The following is a 13945-nucleotide window of genomic DNA, read 5'->3' as shown; positions in this document are numbered from 1 at the left end:
GAGGCAGGAGAATCGCTTGAACCTGAGAGGCGGAGGTTGCCATGGGTGAGCCGAGATCGCGCCATTGCACTCCGGCCTGGGCAACAAGAGTGAAACTCCGTCTCAAAAAAAAAAAAAAAAGGAAAACCCTAACCTTCCATGCCTAAGTAACAAAAGGACCAGAGACTATTCCCTTTGCAAATCCCCACCTTTTCTGCAGGGCGGATGGGAAATTTAAAGTACCTCTGATTGGTTGCTTTTTTGCAACCAAAAAGCAAAAAGCAACCAATCAGACATTTGCATAGGAGTGTAACTTTGTAACTTCACTTCAACCTCTGATTGGTTGCTGTCTGCAACCAGTCAAACTGATTATGGGCCAAGTCTTCGTTTGAATAGAAGTGCAACTTTGTAACTTCACTTTAGCCTCTGATGGTTGCTTTCTTGCAACCAATCAGACGTTTGCATAGGAGTGTGGCCTTTGTAACTTCACTTCAGCCTCTGATTGTGGGCCACTACTTCATTTACATGGGGTGCACACCAAGTGGCCAATGGGAAACCTCTAGGGGGTATTTGGACCAGAGAAGATTCTGGATCCTGGCCCTTGAGCGGCTTCTCTGCCGGCTCCCGCCCTGTAGAGTGTACTTTCGTTTTCAATAAATCTCTGCCTTTGTTGCTTCATTCTTTCCTTGCTTTGTTTGTGCGTTTTGTCCAATTCTTTGTTCAAAGCGCCAAGAACCTGGACACCCTACACTGGTAACAGAACTGTAAGAGAACAGGACTGTGCTGCTTTAAGGCACTACATTTACGGTAATTTGTTACAGTAGCAATAGGAAGGTAATACAGTGGTTAAGAGCTTGGGCTATGCTATCAGACTACTTGAGCTCAAGTCCCTTTTCTACACCCTACTGGCTGTATGACCTTGGGCAAATTAAATTCTCTAGACCTCAGTTTCATCTTAATAAAAGCAGTGATGGAAGAACTAACTCCTCTGACTTATTGTGAGGTTTTGAGGAAGTGTCTAGGATCATCTGGAAATTAGTAATTTATTTTAAAATTACTAAATTTATTTTAAAATGTAGCCATCGTTCTCTTGTTGAGAAGCATCTACTTTAGGAGCCGTGTATACAGCTTCTCATCAGATCCTTACAACCAGTAGTGAAATAGGTATGATGGTAAGTTTCCATATGAGAAAACTGAAGCTGTGGGAGGTGAATTTTTCCAAGTAACATAGCTAGTAAGTGGACAAATCAAAGTGGCTGGTTTACCACGAAATTAACTACATTTATGTGCCAGATGATGGTGAATGAACAAATACGTGCAAGTAATCACAGCAGTGGGCACTCAACCAACAGTGTGGAGTCTAGACTAACTGCCACTAGGTCACCCCATCTGATCCACACTGGCGCCATTCCCAGTTCTTTAATATTCATCCCGTGTTTCCAGAAAGGGCAGAGGAAGCAAGGAAAAAGTGCGTGGCCTGAAGTGACGCCTGGCGTTGTCCGAAGCCCGCCCAGCGCTGCCAGGTGACGCCACTGCGACACAAAGGCGGGGATTGCGTAGTGAAAGGCCCTAGGCCATAAACGGGGGTGGGGCCTCCTCGGAGGCCAGTGCGCGGCCGCGGTGCTCCACCGGCGCGTCGCTCCGCCCCCAGGGAGAGCCGGCGCTACCATGGAGGAGTACCATCGCCACTGCGACGAGGTACCGCCCCTTGGCTACCTGGGAGGGCCCCCCACTCCCGCCTTCCTCTGCGCGGGGCTCTTGCCGGGTGGTCTCCCAGCGAGGGCGGCCCCAAGAGTTGGGGTGCGTCGTCCTCCGAGCCCGGGTCCTCTCCCCTGGGCCCGGGATCCGCCCCGCCCGACCCGTTCTCCCCACCCCGAAGTCCTGAGATTCGGGATGGGACGGGTGGCCAGGAGCGCGCGGATCAGACGGTGGGGTCGGGGCAGGGTTGGGAGGACGAGGCCTGACTTGGGTGCGAGGAGTGGGCATGGGGTGACGGGCGCCGCCCTCCTACCGGGCGGGCCTCGAAAACGGGTCTTCCCGCTGCTTCCTCCGTCCCTTGGCTTCCTCAGCGCAGGTGCTGCAGCCCCCATGGCTCGGGGTCTCGGGGTCCTGGTGGCACTGCCATTCCCGCTCCCGGTAATGCTTGCCAGGATTAGGCAAGGAGGTGCTTTATGGAGTACGAGCCCTTGCTTACTGACTCAGGCTTTCCCAACCCTCGCCAGAAACCCATGATGTCAGTTGTTATCTCCGTTATTGATGGGGACTCCAAAGAAAAGACTAAGTTGTCAGACCACTTTATAGTACTAAAGTGATATTAATCTTGAGTTATCAAGTATTTTCATAATCTTTAATTTGGGAAAGGAATTTTTGCCTAGAAATTTTTGCCTAGCATAAGTTAAAAACAAAATTGAAAATAGTCTAAGCATTCTCTTCATATGGACCACTTCATTCTCTCACTTAGCTGAAACCATTTCTATATTCTTATAACACATAACATCCTCATAGCCACCTCTTGCTTATTTCCTACGTTTTACAGTACAATGATTCTTAATCTAGAATGTTCATTAGAATCACCAGTATAAAGCACTTTTAAAAAAAAAAATGTGGACTTGCAGGCTCTGCCCTAGACCTCATGAGTCAATCTCCAGGGAGGTAGGTAGGGAAAGCATTCAGTATTTTTAAGTGTTTAGAGGCAAGATTGGCCCCTTCTGTAGACCTGATGCCCTTTATCACTTTAACACCTGTCTAGGCCAGCCTAGGATATTCTGTGTAGCGTCATACCTGTAAGTCTGTGTTGAAAGCAGCTTTACCTTTTGTTTTCCCTTTAGGTTGGCTTCAATGCTGAGGAAGCCCACAATATTGTCAAAGAGGTGAGTCATACATTTTGTTTCTCTTGAAACTTGGTGCATTGGTGGAGATTTTTAAAAGCTATATTTTGAGTTTCAGCACAAACTTAGAAACCTTACTGTTAAAAGAAGATTTTGTTTTATTTTATTTTATTGTTTTTTGAGACGGAGTCTCGCTCTGTCACCCATGCTGCAGAACAGTGGTGTGATCTCGGCTCACTGCAACCTCCACCTCCCGGGTTCAAGCAATTCTCCTGTCTCAGCCTCCCGAGTAGCTGGGTCTACAGGCGCCCGCCACCACACCCGTCCAATTTTTGTATTTTTAGTAGAGACGGGGTTTCACCTTATTGGTCAGGCTGCTTTCGAATTCCTGACCTCCAGTGATCCACCCGCCTTGGCCTCCCAAAATGCTGGGATTACAGGCATAAACCACCACACCCGGCCAAGAACAAGATTTTAAATATTTATCCACTAACTCTTTATAGGGGTCCTTCTATGTTTTGTTGTGTGCTATCGGCATCTTGAGGCTTATTCTGAAAGAGATGCTTAGAGATGCTTAAGGATTTTCTCAGTCTAGAAAACTGGTTTAAAATTGATGCCCTGTCTTTTGGATAAAATAACTTTTATTCCAGAAGGCAAACATTATTTTAAATGTTAATGCTATAAAAGTATATGTACGCATATATATATGCACACACATGTCGACTTTTATAATGTAAAGTATATGTATAATATATATGTATATTGTATAAAATAGATAACAAAAGCCCTAGAAATATCTGCCTTTGGGCATGTACATTTTTTTGCCCAATATAATTGGAAAAAATGATCATTTAACATATTTTAAACATTGATGTGATAGTAAATCAAAATTTTAAGAAAAATATTTGAAACTCCTTTTAGGCAAATAGAAAAGAAATTATCTTTGGGAATTAATTCTGGCAGGGGAACTTTCATTATTTTAGAGGTATCACATACAGACCACAGTGTGGGAAAGGTATTTTTTTAACACCCAGGCCTGGCCTTACACAGCTAGAATTAACTCAAGGTCTGAGAGGAATAGACAGGCACCTGAAAATCCTGCCATATTTTAATACTTCAGAATTATGCATTCTATCTATGTAGCCTGAGAGTATTTAATTATTAAAAGTAGAAAGCAAAAGTTTTTAATACCTTTACAATGTAAAAGCACAAATGAGGGAAACTGGGAGGTGGAAGAGGGAGTGGAGGTAATGAGAAGGGAGTGATCTTAGTTTTCAAAGTGGAAAGTCAGGAAAGACTGTCCTTGGTTGATGGAACATAAAAGAAAGAATGCTGGGCTACTTGGGATTCCATTTAAATAGTGCCTTCTTCCTTACTTAAGTTCTGAACCAAATGAAAAGAAAAAAGAGCCAATAGAAAAAGAACAAAATACCACCTTTATTATTGATAAAAACTAGTTTGGTGATTGTACCTTGTTTTGCTAACTCCCATTCAGTTCAGCCCTGGGAAGAGTCATCCAAGAGAAAGTTTGAGTCAGCAGAGAGAAACACTTGTTCAGGCTGGTGCCTTTCATTGGTTTGGGTGGAGAGGGAAGGAGAAGCTAAAGCCCAAGTTCAACACATTTGGGAGACTCCCAAATGAGATGTTAGAACAATGGTTATCACCCACCAACCAGGTCACTCATTCCACCTCCATGGGGAGGAATAACTGACAGGACAAGAGGCCAGGAATGTTAAAGAACAATCCTCTGCGTAGAAGAAAACATCCATAGTGGAAAAGAAACATGTTTCTAACAGTGTAAATATATTTAAGTTAAAAAATTGTGATTTCACTATATTGAGAGAAGGGAGCGGGTGGTCTGAGGGAACCAAATTTTCATCTATCATAGTAGGAGTTACATGGATGTTGCCTATAATTCATAAATCAGGAAATAGTGAGATAAACATTATTTGGAGATACATAAGTAACCCTTAGAAGAAATAAAAACAGTTGTACACTGATGAGTTTCCTCTGGGGAATGGGACTGGGGATGGGAAAGGAAAGGGTGGGAAGGAGACTCTTTTCATTCTAAGCTTTTCTGTTCTACTGGATTTTTCAAACCATATGCCTGTTGCTTTATATTATATCAAATTAAAAGAATCATGCTTTTTCAACTGGGAAATACATACTCGGCAGTGGCTAGGTGGTGCTAGAAGTCACTGGATGCATTTTAGAACATCAGTTTTTCTTGAATATTTGTGAGAGGGAGTTAAGTAATATAAATAATTTAACTGAAAACATTTTTGAATAAAAAAAAACTCTGATGCATTATGTAGTCAAAAGCAAGCTTCTCTTGAATTTTTATATGAAATATGAGGCTGCAAAGAAACTCAGCTTTGCTACAGGTTACTTGCAGCAAAATGTCTATCTTTCCTCTTCCCATGATCCAACCCTCTCCTGCCATTGAAACATTTCCATTGAGACATTGAAAATTCCTGAGAATGAGCAACATTTTAAAACAGTTTAGCACTTCCTAGATGATTACATAATTTCAGCATTTATTTCTGATTTCCTTACTGATCTTATCTTCTTATTGATCTTATTTTCTTTCCTTTGATTTCTTGCTCTGAGCCCCTATGCTAATATGTTTTTCCTTCTGAACTCAGAGACACCCATTTATCAGTAATATGCATACATTTTATTTAGTGTTAGTAATAGAAATTGCTTCCACAAAAAATCATCAAAGAAAAAGTGAGCTACAAATGACTTAGAATTTAGTCTAAAGTGCATTTGATTCAAGATACAATATTGGATTTGAGTATATCAAAACCAATATTGCTTCAACAACATTTGTTGAATACCTGCTAAGTGCCCAGGTCCTGAGTTTAGCACTGAGAATACAGAGCTCTTTAAGGACCTCGTTGTCTCATGGGCCTCCATGTTAATGTAATTAATTAGGCTAGATGTTAATTAATAGTAATTAGCAGGGCTAGTTAATTAGATAGTAATTAACATCTAGCACCCACACCCCATGGTGTATTCTGCTGTTTAGAGCAAAACTTGGAGTGGTCCTACTAAATAACCTGAAAGAAAAATGAGTGCTCTTACTTTATCCTTAAGGAAAGGTGATCTCAAGAGAGGAATAGGTTTGTCCAAAGGTCACCAGCTTAGGAATGGTAAAGCCAGAATTAAAATTCTATTCCCCTGATCCTTAAGCCACTACCCTTCCTACTTTGTCATGTTATTGAACTTTCTAGGATAAAAATGTGAGCCACATTACTTTTGTTAACCTTGCTAAAATATTTAATTTCTCTTTTTATATTTTATCATTAGTGAAGATTTTATACTATCCAACTTAAGATTTTGTATTAGTGCCTTCATAAATCTTTACTGTGGTCTAATTATAGTATATAAAGCTGCATGTGTGTGTATGTGTGTATTATTAAGCTAGATTCTAAAAATGAATTAAATGAGTCTAATGATAGTAAATGAAGCTGCATGTGTGTGCTAGATTCTCAAAATGAATTAAATGAGTGCTTTATTATCCAGGCTTTATCACTCAAATGTAAAATATAACAGCAGCAATATGATAATAGTAGTTAACATTATTTATACGCTAACCCTGTGCTAGTCCTGTTTGAGCACTTGGTATTCATAGTCTCATTTCATCCTAACAACAACCTGATAAGATGATGCTGTTATCCTTACTATAAGGATTAGGAAAATAGGGATTTGAAGGGGTTAAGTCACTTGCTAAAGGTCACACAGCAGATAGGTGTCAAAGTAGGCCTTAAAACCTAGGATTGTGATACTAGAGCCAGTGCTTTTAATCAGGTGTCAGAAGTGGATGAAATTAAGCACTATGGGAAATTATGATATTTGACTTTATCTTTCTAGAGCATCTTTATTTACTTTCAGCGGCTGGTGTGCTAGTTTTTTCATAGCTAAACAATCACATAGTATGAATGAGAATATAATTAGTTGTTGTTTCATAGCTAGACAATCACATAGTATGAATGAGAATATAATTAGTATACCTAAGAATTATGTTTTTAAATTAGTCCCATCCTATGTTTCTAGCATGTGAGCCCTAGTTCAAATCCCAGCTGTTTCAAAGCTACTTGTTAACCAATTGGTATCACCTTTTAATTTCCCCACCATAATTTTTATGACATAATTTATCATTAGTCTTCCTTGTGTTATAGATATTAGAATTTTTTTTATTAGCTTCTCTGCTAGATTAAGTTATTTACACAGAAGCCATGACATATTTATCTTTATATGGCCCATAGTATCTCGTAGAGTGAGATAATGCATGTGGAAACTCTTTCAAAACTCTTAAGCAATTAGAGACAGTGCATAATCAATGTTTACCAAGTGTATATTTTCTAAGATGCCTTATTGAGCTATAAGTATATTTTATGTTTTGAATAAATTTTTACTGCAATTTGTGTAAAAATTGTTCTTTTTGAACAATTTTACTGACTAAATTAACTGCCCTCTGTGCCCTTTTAGTGTGTAGATGGGGTTTTAGGTGGTGAAGATTATAATCACAACAACATCAACCAGTGGACCGCAAGCATAGTGGAACAATCCTTAACACATCTGGTTAAGTTGGGAAAAGCTTATAAATATATTGGTAAGTATCAGTATCCTTCCTCACTAGTTCACTTGCCTTTGTCATTGTGATTTTCTCTGAATTTTGAGAAGGTATATGAACAATAGACATTTAAGTTGGATACTAAAAGGGTATAAAGGACTTCTGATTTACTCATTCAAAGATAATCTATAATAATACTTAAAAGATGAAGATCTTTCACTACTCAAAGGCAGTTTGAGCTACTTGTCTTTGGTAGCATCACCCTTTGCATTTCCATCAGTTCTTTCTTTCCACTGAGACCCCCCTTAGCTCAACTGTGTTTCTTTCGGTAGTCCCATGCCTCTTTACCTGTAATTCCACACAGCAACTGTTTATGAAGTGGAGTATTTCCTGCATTTCTGTGTCTGAATTCTGCCCATGGTACAAAGCACAGAATTTGACTGATATTTTTCCTGCAATACAATCACCAATGGTAATGACAATGGTCAGAAAACCAACTGAATCCAGTGGGGTCAAAATCATGATGGTAGATACAGATGAGAGTCTTTTATTTTTTTTCAATCTATTTGCTGAATGCTTTGTTTTCTGTTTTTTTGTTTGTTTTGTTTTGTTTTGTTTTGTTTTCGGCTTGTAGAGCTCTGAACTCACACACTTTGACCTTGGTTCTCTTTTCCTTTGTCTGTAAGTGCCCTCATTCTGTGACTTTATTTGCAGTGACCTGTGCAGTGGTCCAGAAGAGCGCATATGGCTTTCACACAGCCAGCTCCTGTTTTTGGGATACCACATCTGATGGTAAGAGATCTTAAGCTGATTTACACAAAATCCAACTTTTAGCAAAGTCAAACTGCACTTTTTAATCAAGTACTTATTTAATTCTAATTAAATTCTGAAAAGACTATCAACAGTATTGCTTTGTACCTAGTAACAAGTATACCTTCAGACCGATATGAAATGTGAAAACTTAACAGGTTGAAGGAAATAAGATATTAAAACATGTGAAAAATGTATATATATATGTGTGTGTGTGTGTGTGTATATATATGTGTGTGTGTGTATATATATATGTGTGTGTGTGTATATATATATATTCTCTGATAATTTTTATGTTTTGCTGGTATTTCAAAATCCTTTTTTTGTGTTTCAGGAACCTGTACCGTAAGATGGGAGAACCGGACCATGAACTGTATTGTCAATGTTTTTGCCATTGCTATTGTTCTTTAACTGACTAAAAATGTTGGGCTAAAGCCATTAACTTAAGAATTCGTCAGTGTATCCTTTCCAAAAAGAGTAATAGTTGTTTACTAGTGTGCTAGATGAAAAGCGTGCAATATGCTTTAAAGCTATCAACAAAAACTGAATATTATAAGCAAGCAATATCATAGTAATTGGCAGATTAGCTCATATTCTATACAGCATCATTTAAATAGGAAAAATTTAATGCTAGCAAAAAATAAATTTAGAAATATGGCATGACATGAAAATACAATCTTACATTTACACCAGCTTTTCACTAATATTTTGTACCTAAGGTGATGGGGAACTCCATTCAGATAATAAAATTCTCTTTCAGCTAGAGAAGTTAACAGGAATAAATATATGAACAAAAAAGCTGCAAGGATAAATGTGGAGAAAATGATGAGAATTAGCTAACATTTTTAAGTTTTTTTAAACTTTCTTCCCCTCACTTAGTTGTACTTAATATTTAGTGGAAAGTAATAATTTTTTAAATTTTCTATCAACTAATAGTATAGTAACAACTATGATTAACTTGTTTACTTTTTCTGATGATTAATAAATCAATTTTTTTTTAATTTCAAATTTTTGGATTTACACTTGAGGGTAAATTAAATCTGGTAAACTGAATTTCCTAGTTAAATAAAATTAGTTGCAGTATATGATGAACAGTATATGACTCAAACAGCTGCCTTACAATTCACTCATTCCATGTGGAACAAATATTTATCAGATGCCTATTATGGGCATATGTCTCTGCTAAGCACTATAGTTGTCAATGTGCTGTGCAAATGCTAAATTCCTTTTAGCAATTGTTCAGTTGGAAGACAAGTATTAATATTTGGGGAAGGAAAAGAAAATAGTTGTTTTACAAGGGAGGAAAAAAGTGAATCTGGTTACACATATGGAAGTAAGCAAAATGAAAAGCACTTATTGCTTTCTGACAGAATTATAGATGTAATTTTAAGAGTTGCTCCTAGCAAGTTAAAAGTGCATATAAAACATGCAACTCTTAGTTAAAGGCCTTATTATCAGTCTTATCTATACAAGTAGTAAATTTTGTCATTGCTTTAGTTACAACCATCTGTAAATAACTTAAAAGACTTATTATGTGGGGTTCAAATTGAGTGGACTAAAGTATAGATTAAAAGTATACAATCCTTAGCACGTTATCTCAGGGCTTATGAAGTTTAATTAAATTTATTAAGAAAATAGATGAAAAATTAGGGTACACAGCTGGCCACCAAATGCGAAGTCAATCTGCTACTTAACCCTGAAAACAAAATCAGTTTTGCATATTACCACTAACACTAATACATATAGAGAGTAGAACCATAACTCATTGAATTTTGGAGAGGAATAAGCTTAGTGTTAATATTGACAATATTAAGGCAATATTCTTGTAGGAATACTATGTGCATGTTTGATATTTTGCCGAATAACAATAATTAATAATTGTTCAATGTTTAAGAATAATATTAACAAAATAAAGGAGTTTAATGCAGTGATCTTTGTTTTTGGCACATCAAAAATTCTCAGTCATTATTCATGTTTCTTTATGCTGCTGGCTTTTGTGTCCTGGAAGATTATAATAGTGACCAAAATATATATGCAGACTTGTTTTTTATTATTGTTGTTTAAGCCTAATTTAAGAAAAAAAAATTCTTACCTCGTGAACTTGCTATCTGCTCTGTTTCTAGTTAAAATATAATAAATATTATCTTCCTGTACTGTACTTTTGCTTCTGGATAATCATTTAATAGTTAGAGAAATGGCATTCTGCTTGCTCTTAGAAATTCTAAATAGAAGAAATGCTGGGGGTGGTGGCTCACACCTGTGTAATCCCAGCACTTTGGGAGCTAGGTGGATCATTTGAGGTCAGGAGTTTGAGACAAGCTTGGCCAACATGGCGAGACCCCGTCTCTCTTAAAAATACAAAAATTAGCCAGGCGTGGTGGTGCACATCTCTAATCCCAGCTACTCAGGAGGCTGAGGCAGGAGAATTGCTTGAACCCGGGAGGCGGAGATCGCAGTGAGCCGAGATCGTGCCACTGCATTCCAACCTGGGTGACAAAACAAGATGCCGTCTCAAAAAAAAAAAAAAAAAAAGAAATTCTAAATAGGAGAAATGAATATGGGACCACATAGATATATTATGCATATTATGCAGAATAAATACCATTAAAATAGCAGTGCAAATCCAGTATTTACCATTACAACATAATTAATAACTTCTATTTTATGCTTTTTATTTTATGATTTTAACACAAAATTTCATTTTCAAAAATCAGTGTAAAAATATATTCTGTAACTACTAGTTTTTAATGATTATTTTTTGCAAGGGATTTTGTCTTATTTGTCAACTTGCAATTGTGTTGTTGTTTTTAATTAAGGACTTTAAGTTTGTAAAATTAGGGAATTCAAAGGATTTTTGTAACGCTCTAATTTTATGTTTGTAAAGTACCCACATGCTGCCTAAATGATGGCAACCTCTCATTACGATTTCTCAAGTGAAAGTAGTTTTCTGCTCTTCTTTCCAAGTTGAGTGTTACCTAATTATGAGTCATTGAATATATTATTACTACCTGCTTTCATCATCACATTCTTTAATCTTAGGATGTCCAGGATTATATTTTCAAAGTTTAAGTAAAAATAGTTGCCTATTTTTGATAACAGTTTTTTTAAAAAGTGGGAGAAAAGTGACTTTTTGTGGCAGAAGTCATTCTTACAGCAGATACCAAAGCAAAGATTAAGGCCGGGCATGGTGGCTCATGCCTATAATCCCGGCACTTTGGGAGACTGAGGCGGATGGATCACCTGAGGCCAGAAGTTTGAGACCAGCCTGGCCTACATGGGAAAACCCTGTCTCTACTAAAAATACAAAAATTACCTTGGCGTGGTGGTGCATGCCTGTAGTCCAAGCTATTCAGCAGGCGGAGGCAGGAGAATCACTTGAAACTGGAGGTGGAGGTTGCAGTGAGCCAAGATCGTGCCACTGCACTCCAGCCTGGGCGACAGAGTCAGACTCCATCTCAAAAAAAAAAAAAAAAAGATTAAGAGGTAAATAAATTTCACCTCATGTGCTAGAATCTACCCAAGGGGCATTTGTTTTATAACCTAGAAGGTGGAGCTATATTTGTGGTTAAAGAGGATTTAATGTCAAGTAATTCTGTAAAGTTAACCTTTGCACATTTATGAAATTTATTTTTTTATTTTTGTAGGTGGAGTCTCGCTCTGTCGCCCAGGCTGGAGTGCAGTGGTGTGATTTTGGCTCACTGCAACCTCTGCCTCTCAGGTTCAAGCGATTCTTCTGCCTCAGCCTCCCGAGTACCTGGAACTACAGGCACACGCCATAACGCCTGGCTAATTTTTATATTTTTAGTAGAGATGGGGTTTTGCCATGTTGGCCAGGATGGTCTCGAACTCCTGACCTCAAGTGATCCGCCTGCCTCAGCCTCTCAAAATGCTGGGATTACAAGCATGAGCCACCCTGCCTGGCCGAAAAGGTCTCAAACATTCATACAAGATTTAGATGACTATCATCAATATGCCTTAACATCAGTAGTTTAGGAGACTCTAGCCCACTTTGTCTAGTTGTCAGTTGGTCCCACTGAATATCATTCCACATAATTCTTGGATATATATGATGTATTGACAATTCAGGTCTAGATAGAAATGGCCCCAATTGCTTCATGAAGAATATCCTTTCCCCAAATGGCTTCTGAGGAGCTCAAGGTTAAAGCTAGTATCCTGTACAGACACTTGCAGGACTGCTAGTATGATATATATCGTCCCTATGGGAGACAAAATGTGGGCAACCACCCCCATTCTGGGATCCTTAAAAGATGAGAACCATATCCTTCACAGCTACCCCCAACTAGGTCGGGGAATTTGATGCCTGGGCTTATCTAGTAATAAATATTCAACTTTATGGCAAATGCATACCTTTTAATTTTATTGAATGCTTTATCATTTTAGATACATTTTTCATGAATGCCATTGTCTTAGTCTGTTTGGGCTTCTATAACAAAATACCATAAACTGGGTGGCTTATAAACAATAGGAATTTATTTCTCACAGTTCTGGAGGTTGAGAAGTCCAAGATCAAGGCACTGACAGATTCAGTGTCTTGAGAGCCTGCTTCCCCCTCACAGATGACAGCTTCTAGATGCGTCCTCACAAGGTGGAAGGAGCAAGGCAGCTCTCTGGGGTCTCCCTTGTAAGGGCACTAATCCCAATCATGAGGGCTCCATACTCATAACTTAATCACCTCCCAAAGGCCCCACCTCCCAATACCATCACATTGGTATTTAGGTTTTGACATGAATTTGGGTGAGACACAAACATTCAGACCATAGCAACCAGCTTTAACTTGAGATATTTCAATTTAGATTTCTCAGGGCAGAGTTTTATATGAGGAAGTATTATTTAATGAAAATTCTGTCAATTTATTTTTATTTTTTATAAGGCCTCATGGAGAAAATCTCTTTGAAAATGATTAGATTGTGGCATGTGCTGACCTTTCTATAACCTCTAATTTTGTAGGCTAGGAATTTGATATAGGTTAAGTTGCATGAATTAACATGGGCTTTTGCAGCTAATGCTCATACAGAATACCACCAAAAATGATCAGGATTGGTATAATGGGTTCTTGGTAATTAAACAAAGCAAACTTTTTTTGTAAAGGGGCAGCTGGTAAATATTTGAGGCTTCGAAGGTTTTTGCAACTACTCAAGTATGCCACTGTAGTGTAAAAGCAGCTGTCGACAAGTAAATGGATGGGTATGACTGTGTTCCAATAAAACTTCACATATAAAAATAGGTAGCAGGCTGGTCAGAGTTTACCAACCCCTACATTAGAGTAAGAAATATTGTGTGGTCACTTTAAAAATTATACCTTAATGATTTGCGCTTTTTTTTAATTGTTATAAACAATCGAACACAAAACACATTTACCCATTATGATTTTATTATGTTGGAGTCAGAGGAACCTTATCAGTAAACCAAACTTGTGATCTCTTTATTATAAGAAAGAAGGGCTATAAATCAGTTTTTCCAAAACTAGATTGTTCCTTTCTGATACACATCACCTAACTTTTCACTAGATTACAGATTATGTTTTATCTTCTTATCTTGGGGTTTATTTTACAACCATATTTTTTGAAGAATATTATTATAAAAATTCAACACTTTGTGGGTGTTTTATTATTTTTTGCTTACTTTATGATTAAGATGGGCCTCTAGTTTACCTAGAGAATTTTCCATGCTTACTGGACATTGCAGTCATGGCCCACTCAGTACCTCCTGTTAGCAGAAATTGCATAGC

At 38.0% G+C, this 13945-nt stretch overlaps 1 protein-coding gene across 1 annotated transcript; it reads left to right on the top strand.

Moving 5' to 3' along the window:
• The first annotated feature begins 1332 nt into the window (after positions 1 to 1332).
• DYNLT3 (dynein light chain Tctex-type 3) lies at positions 1333 to 10354 on the top strand. The gene is made up of 5 exons (XM_054472746.2): positions 1333 to 1677; positions 2808 to 2849; positions 7302 to 7425; positions 8101 to 8178; positions 8531 to 10354. The coding sequence occupies exons 1-5, from the start codon at positions 1648 to 1650 to the stop codon at positions 8605 to 8607; spliced, it is 351 nt and encodes a 116-aa protein (XP_054328721.1). The 5' UTR covers positions 1333 to 1647; the 3' UTR covers positions 8608 to 10354.
• Positions 10355 to 13945: the final 3591 nt, after the last annotated feature.

The sequence above is a fragment of the Pongo pygmaeus genome, chromosome X (assembly GCF_028885625.2).
Source record: "Pongo pygmaeus isolate AG05252 chromosome X, NHGRI_mPonPyg2-v2.0_pri, whole genome shotgun sequence".
Classification (NCBI taxonomy): Eukaryota; Metazoa; Chordata; class Mammalia; order Primates; family Hominidae; genus Pongo; species Pongo pygmaeus.
This window is presented reverse-complemented; position numbering and strand designations above follow the sequence as displayed.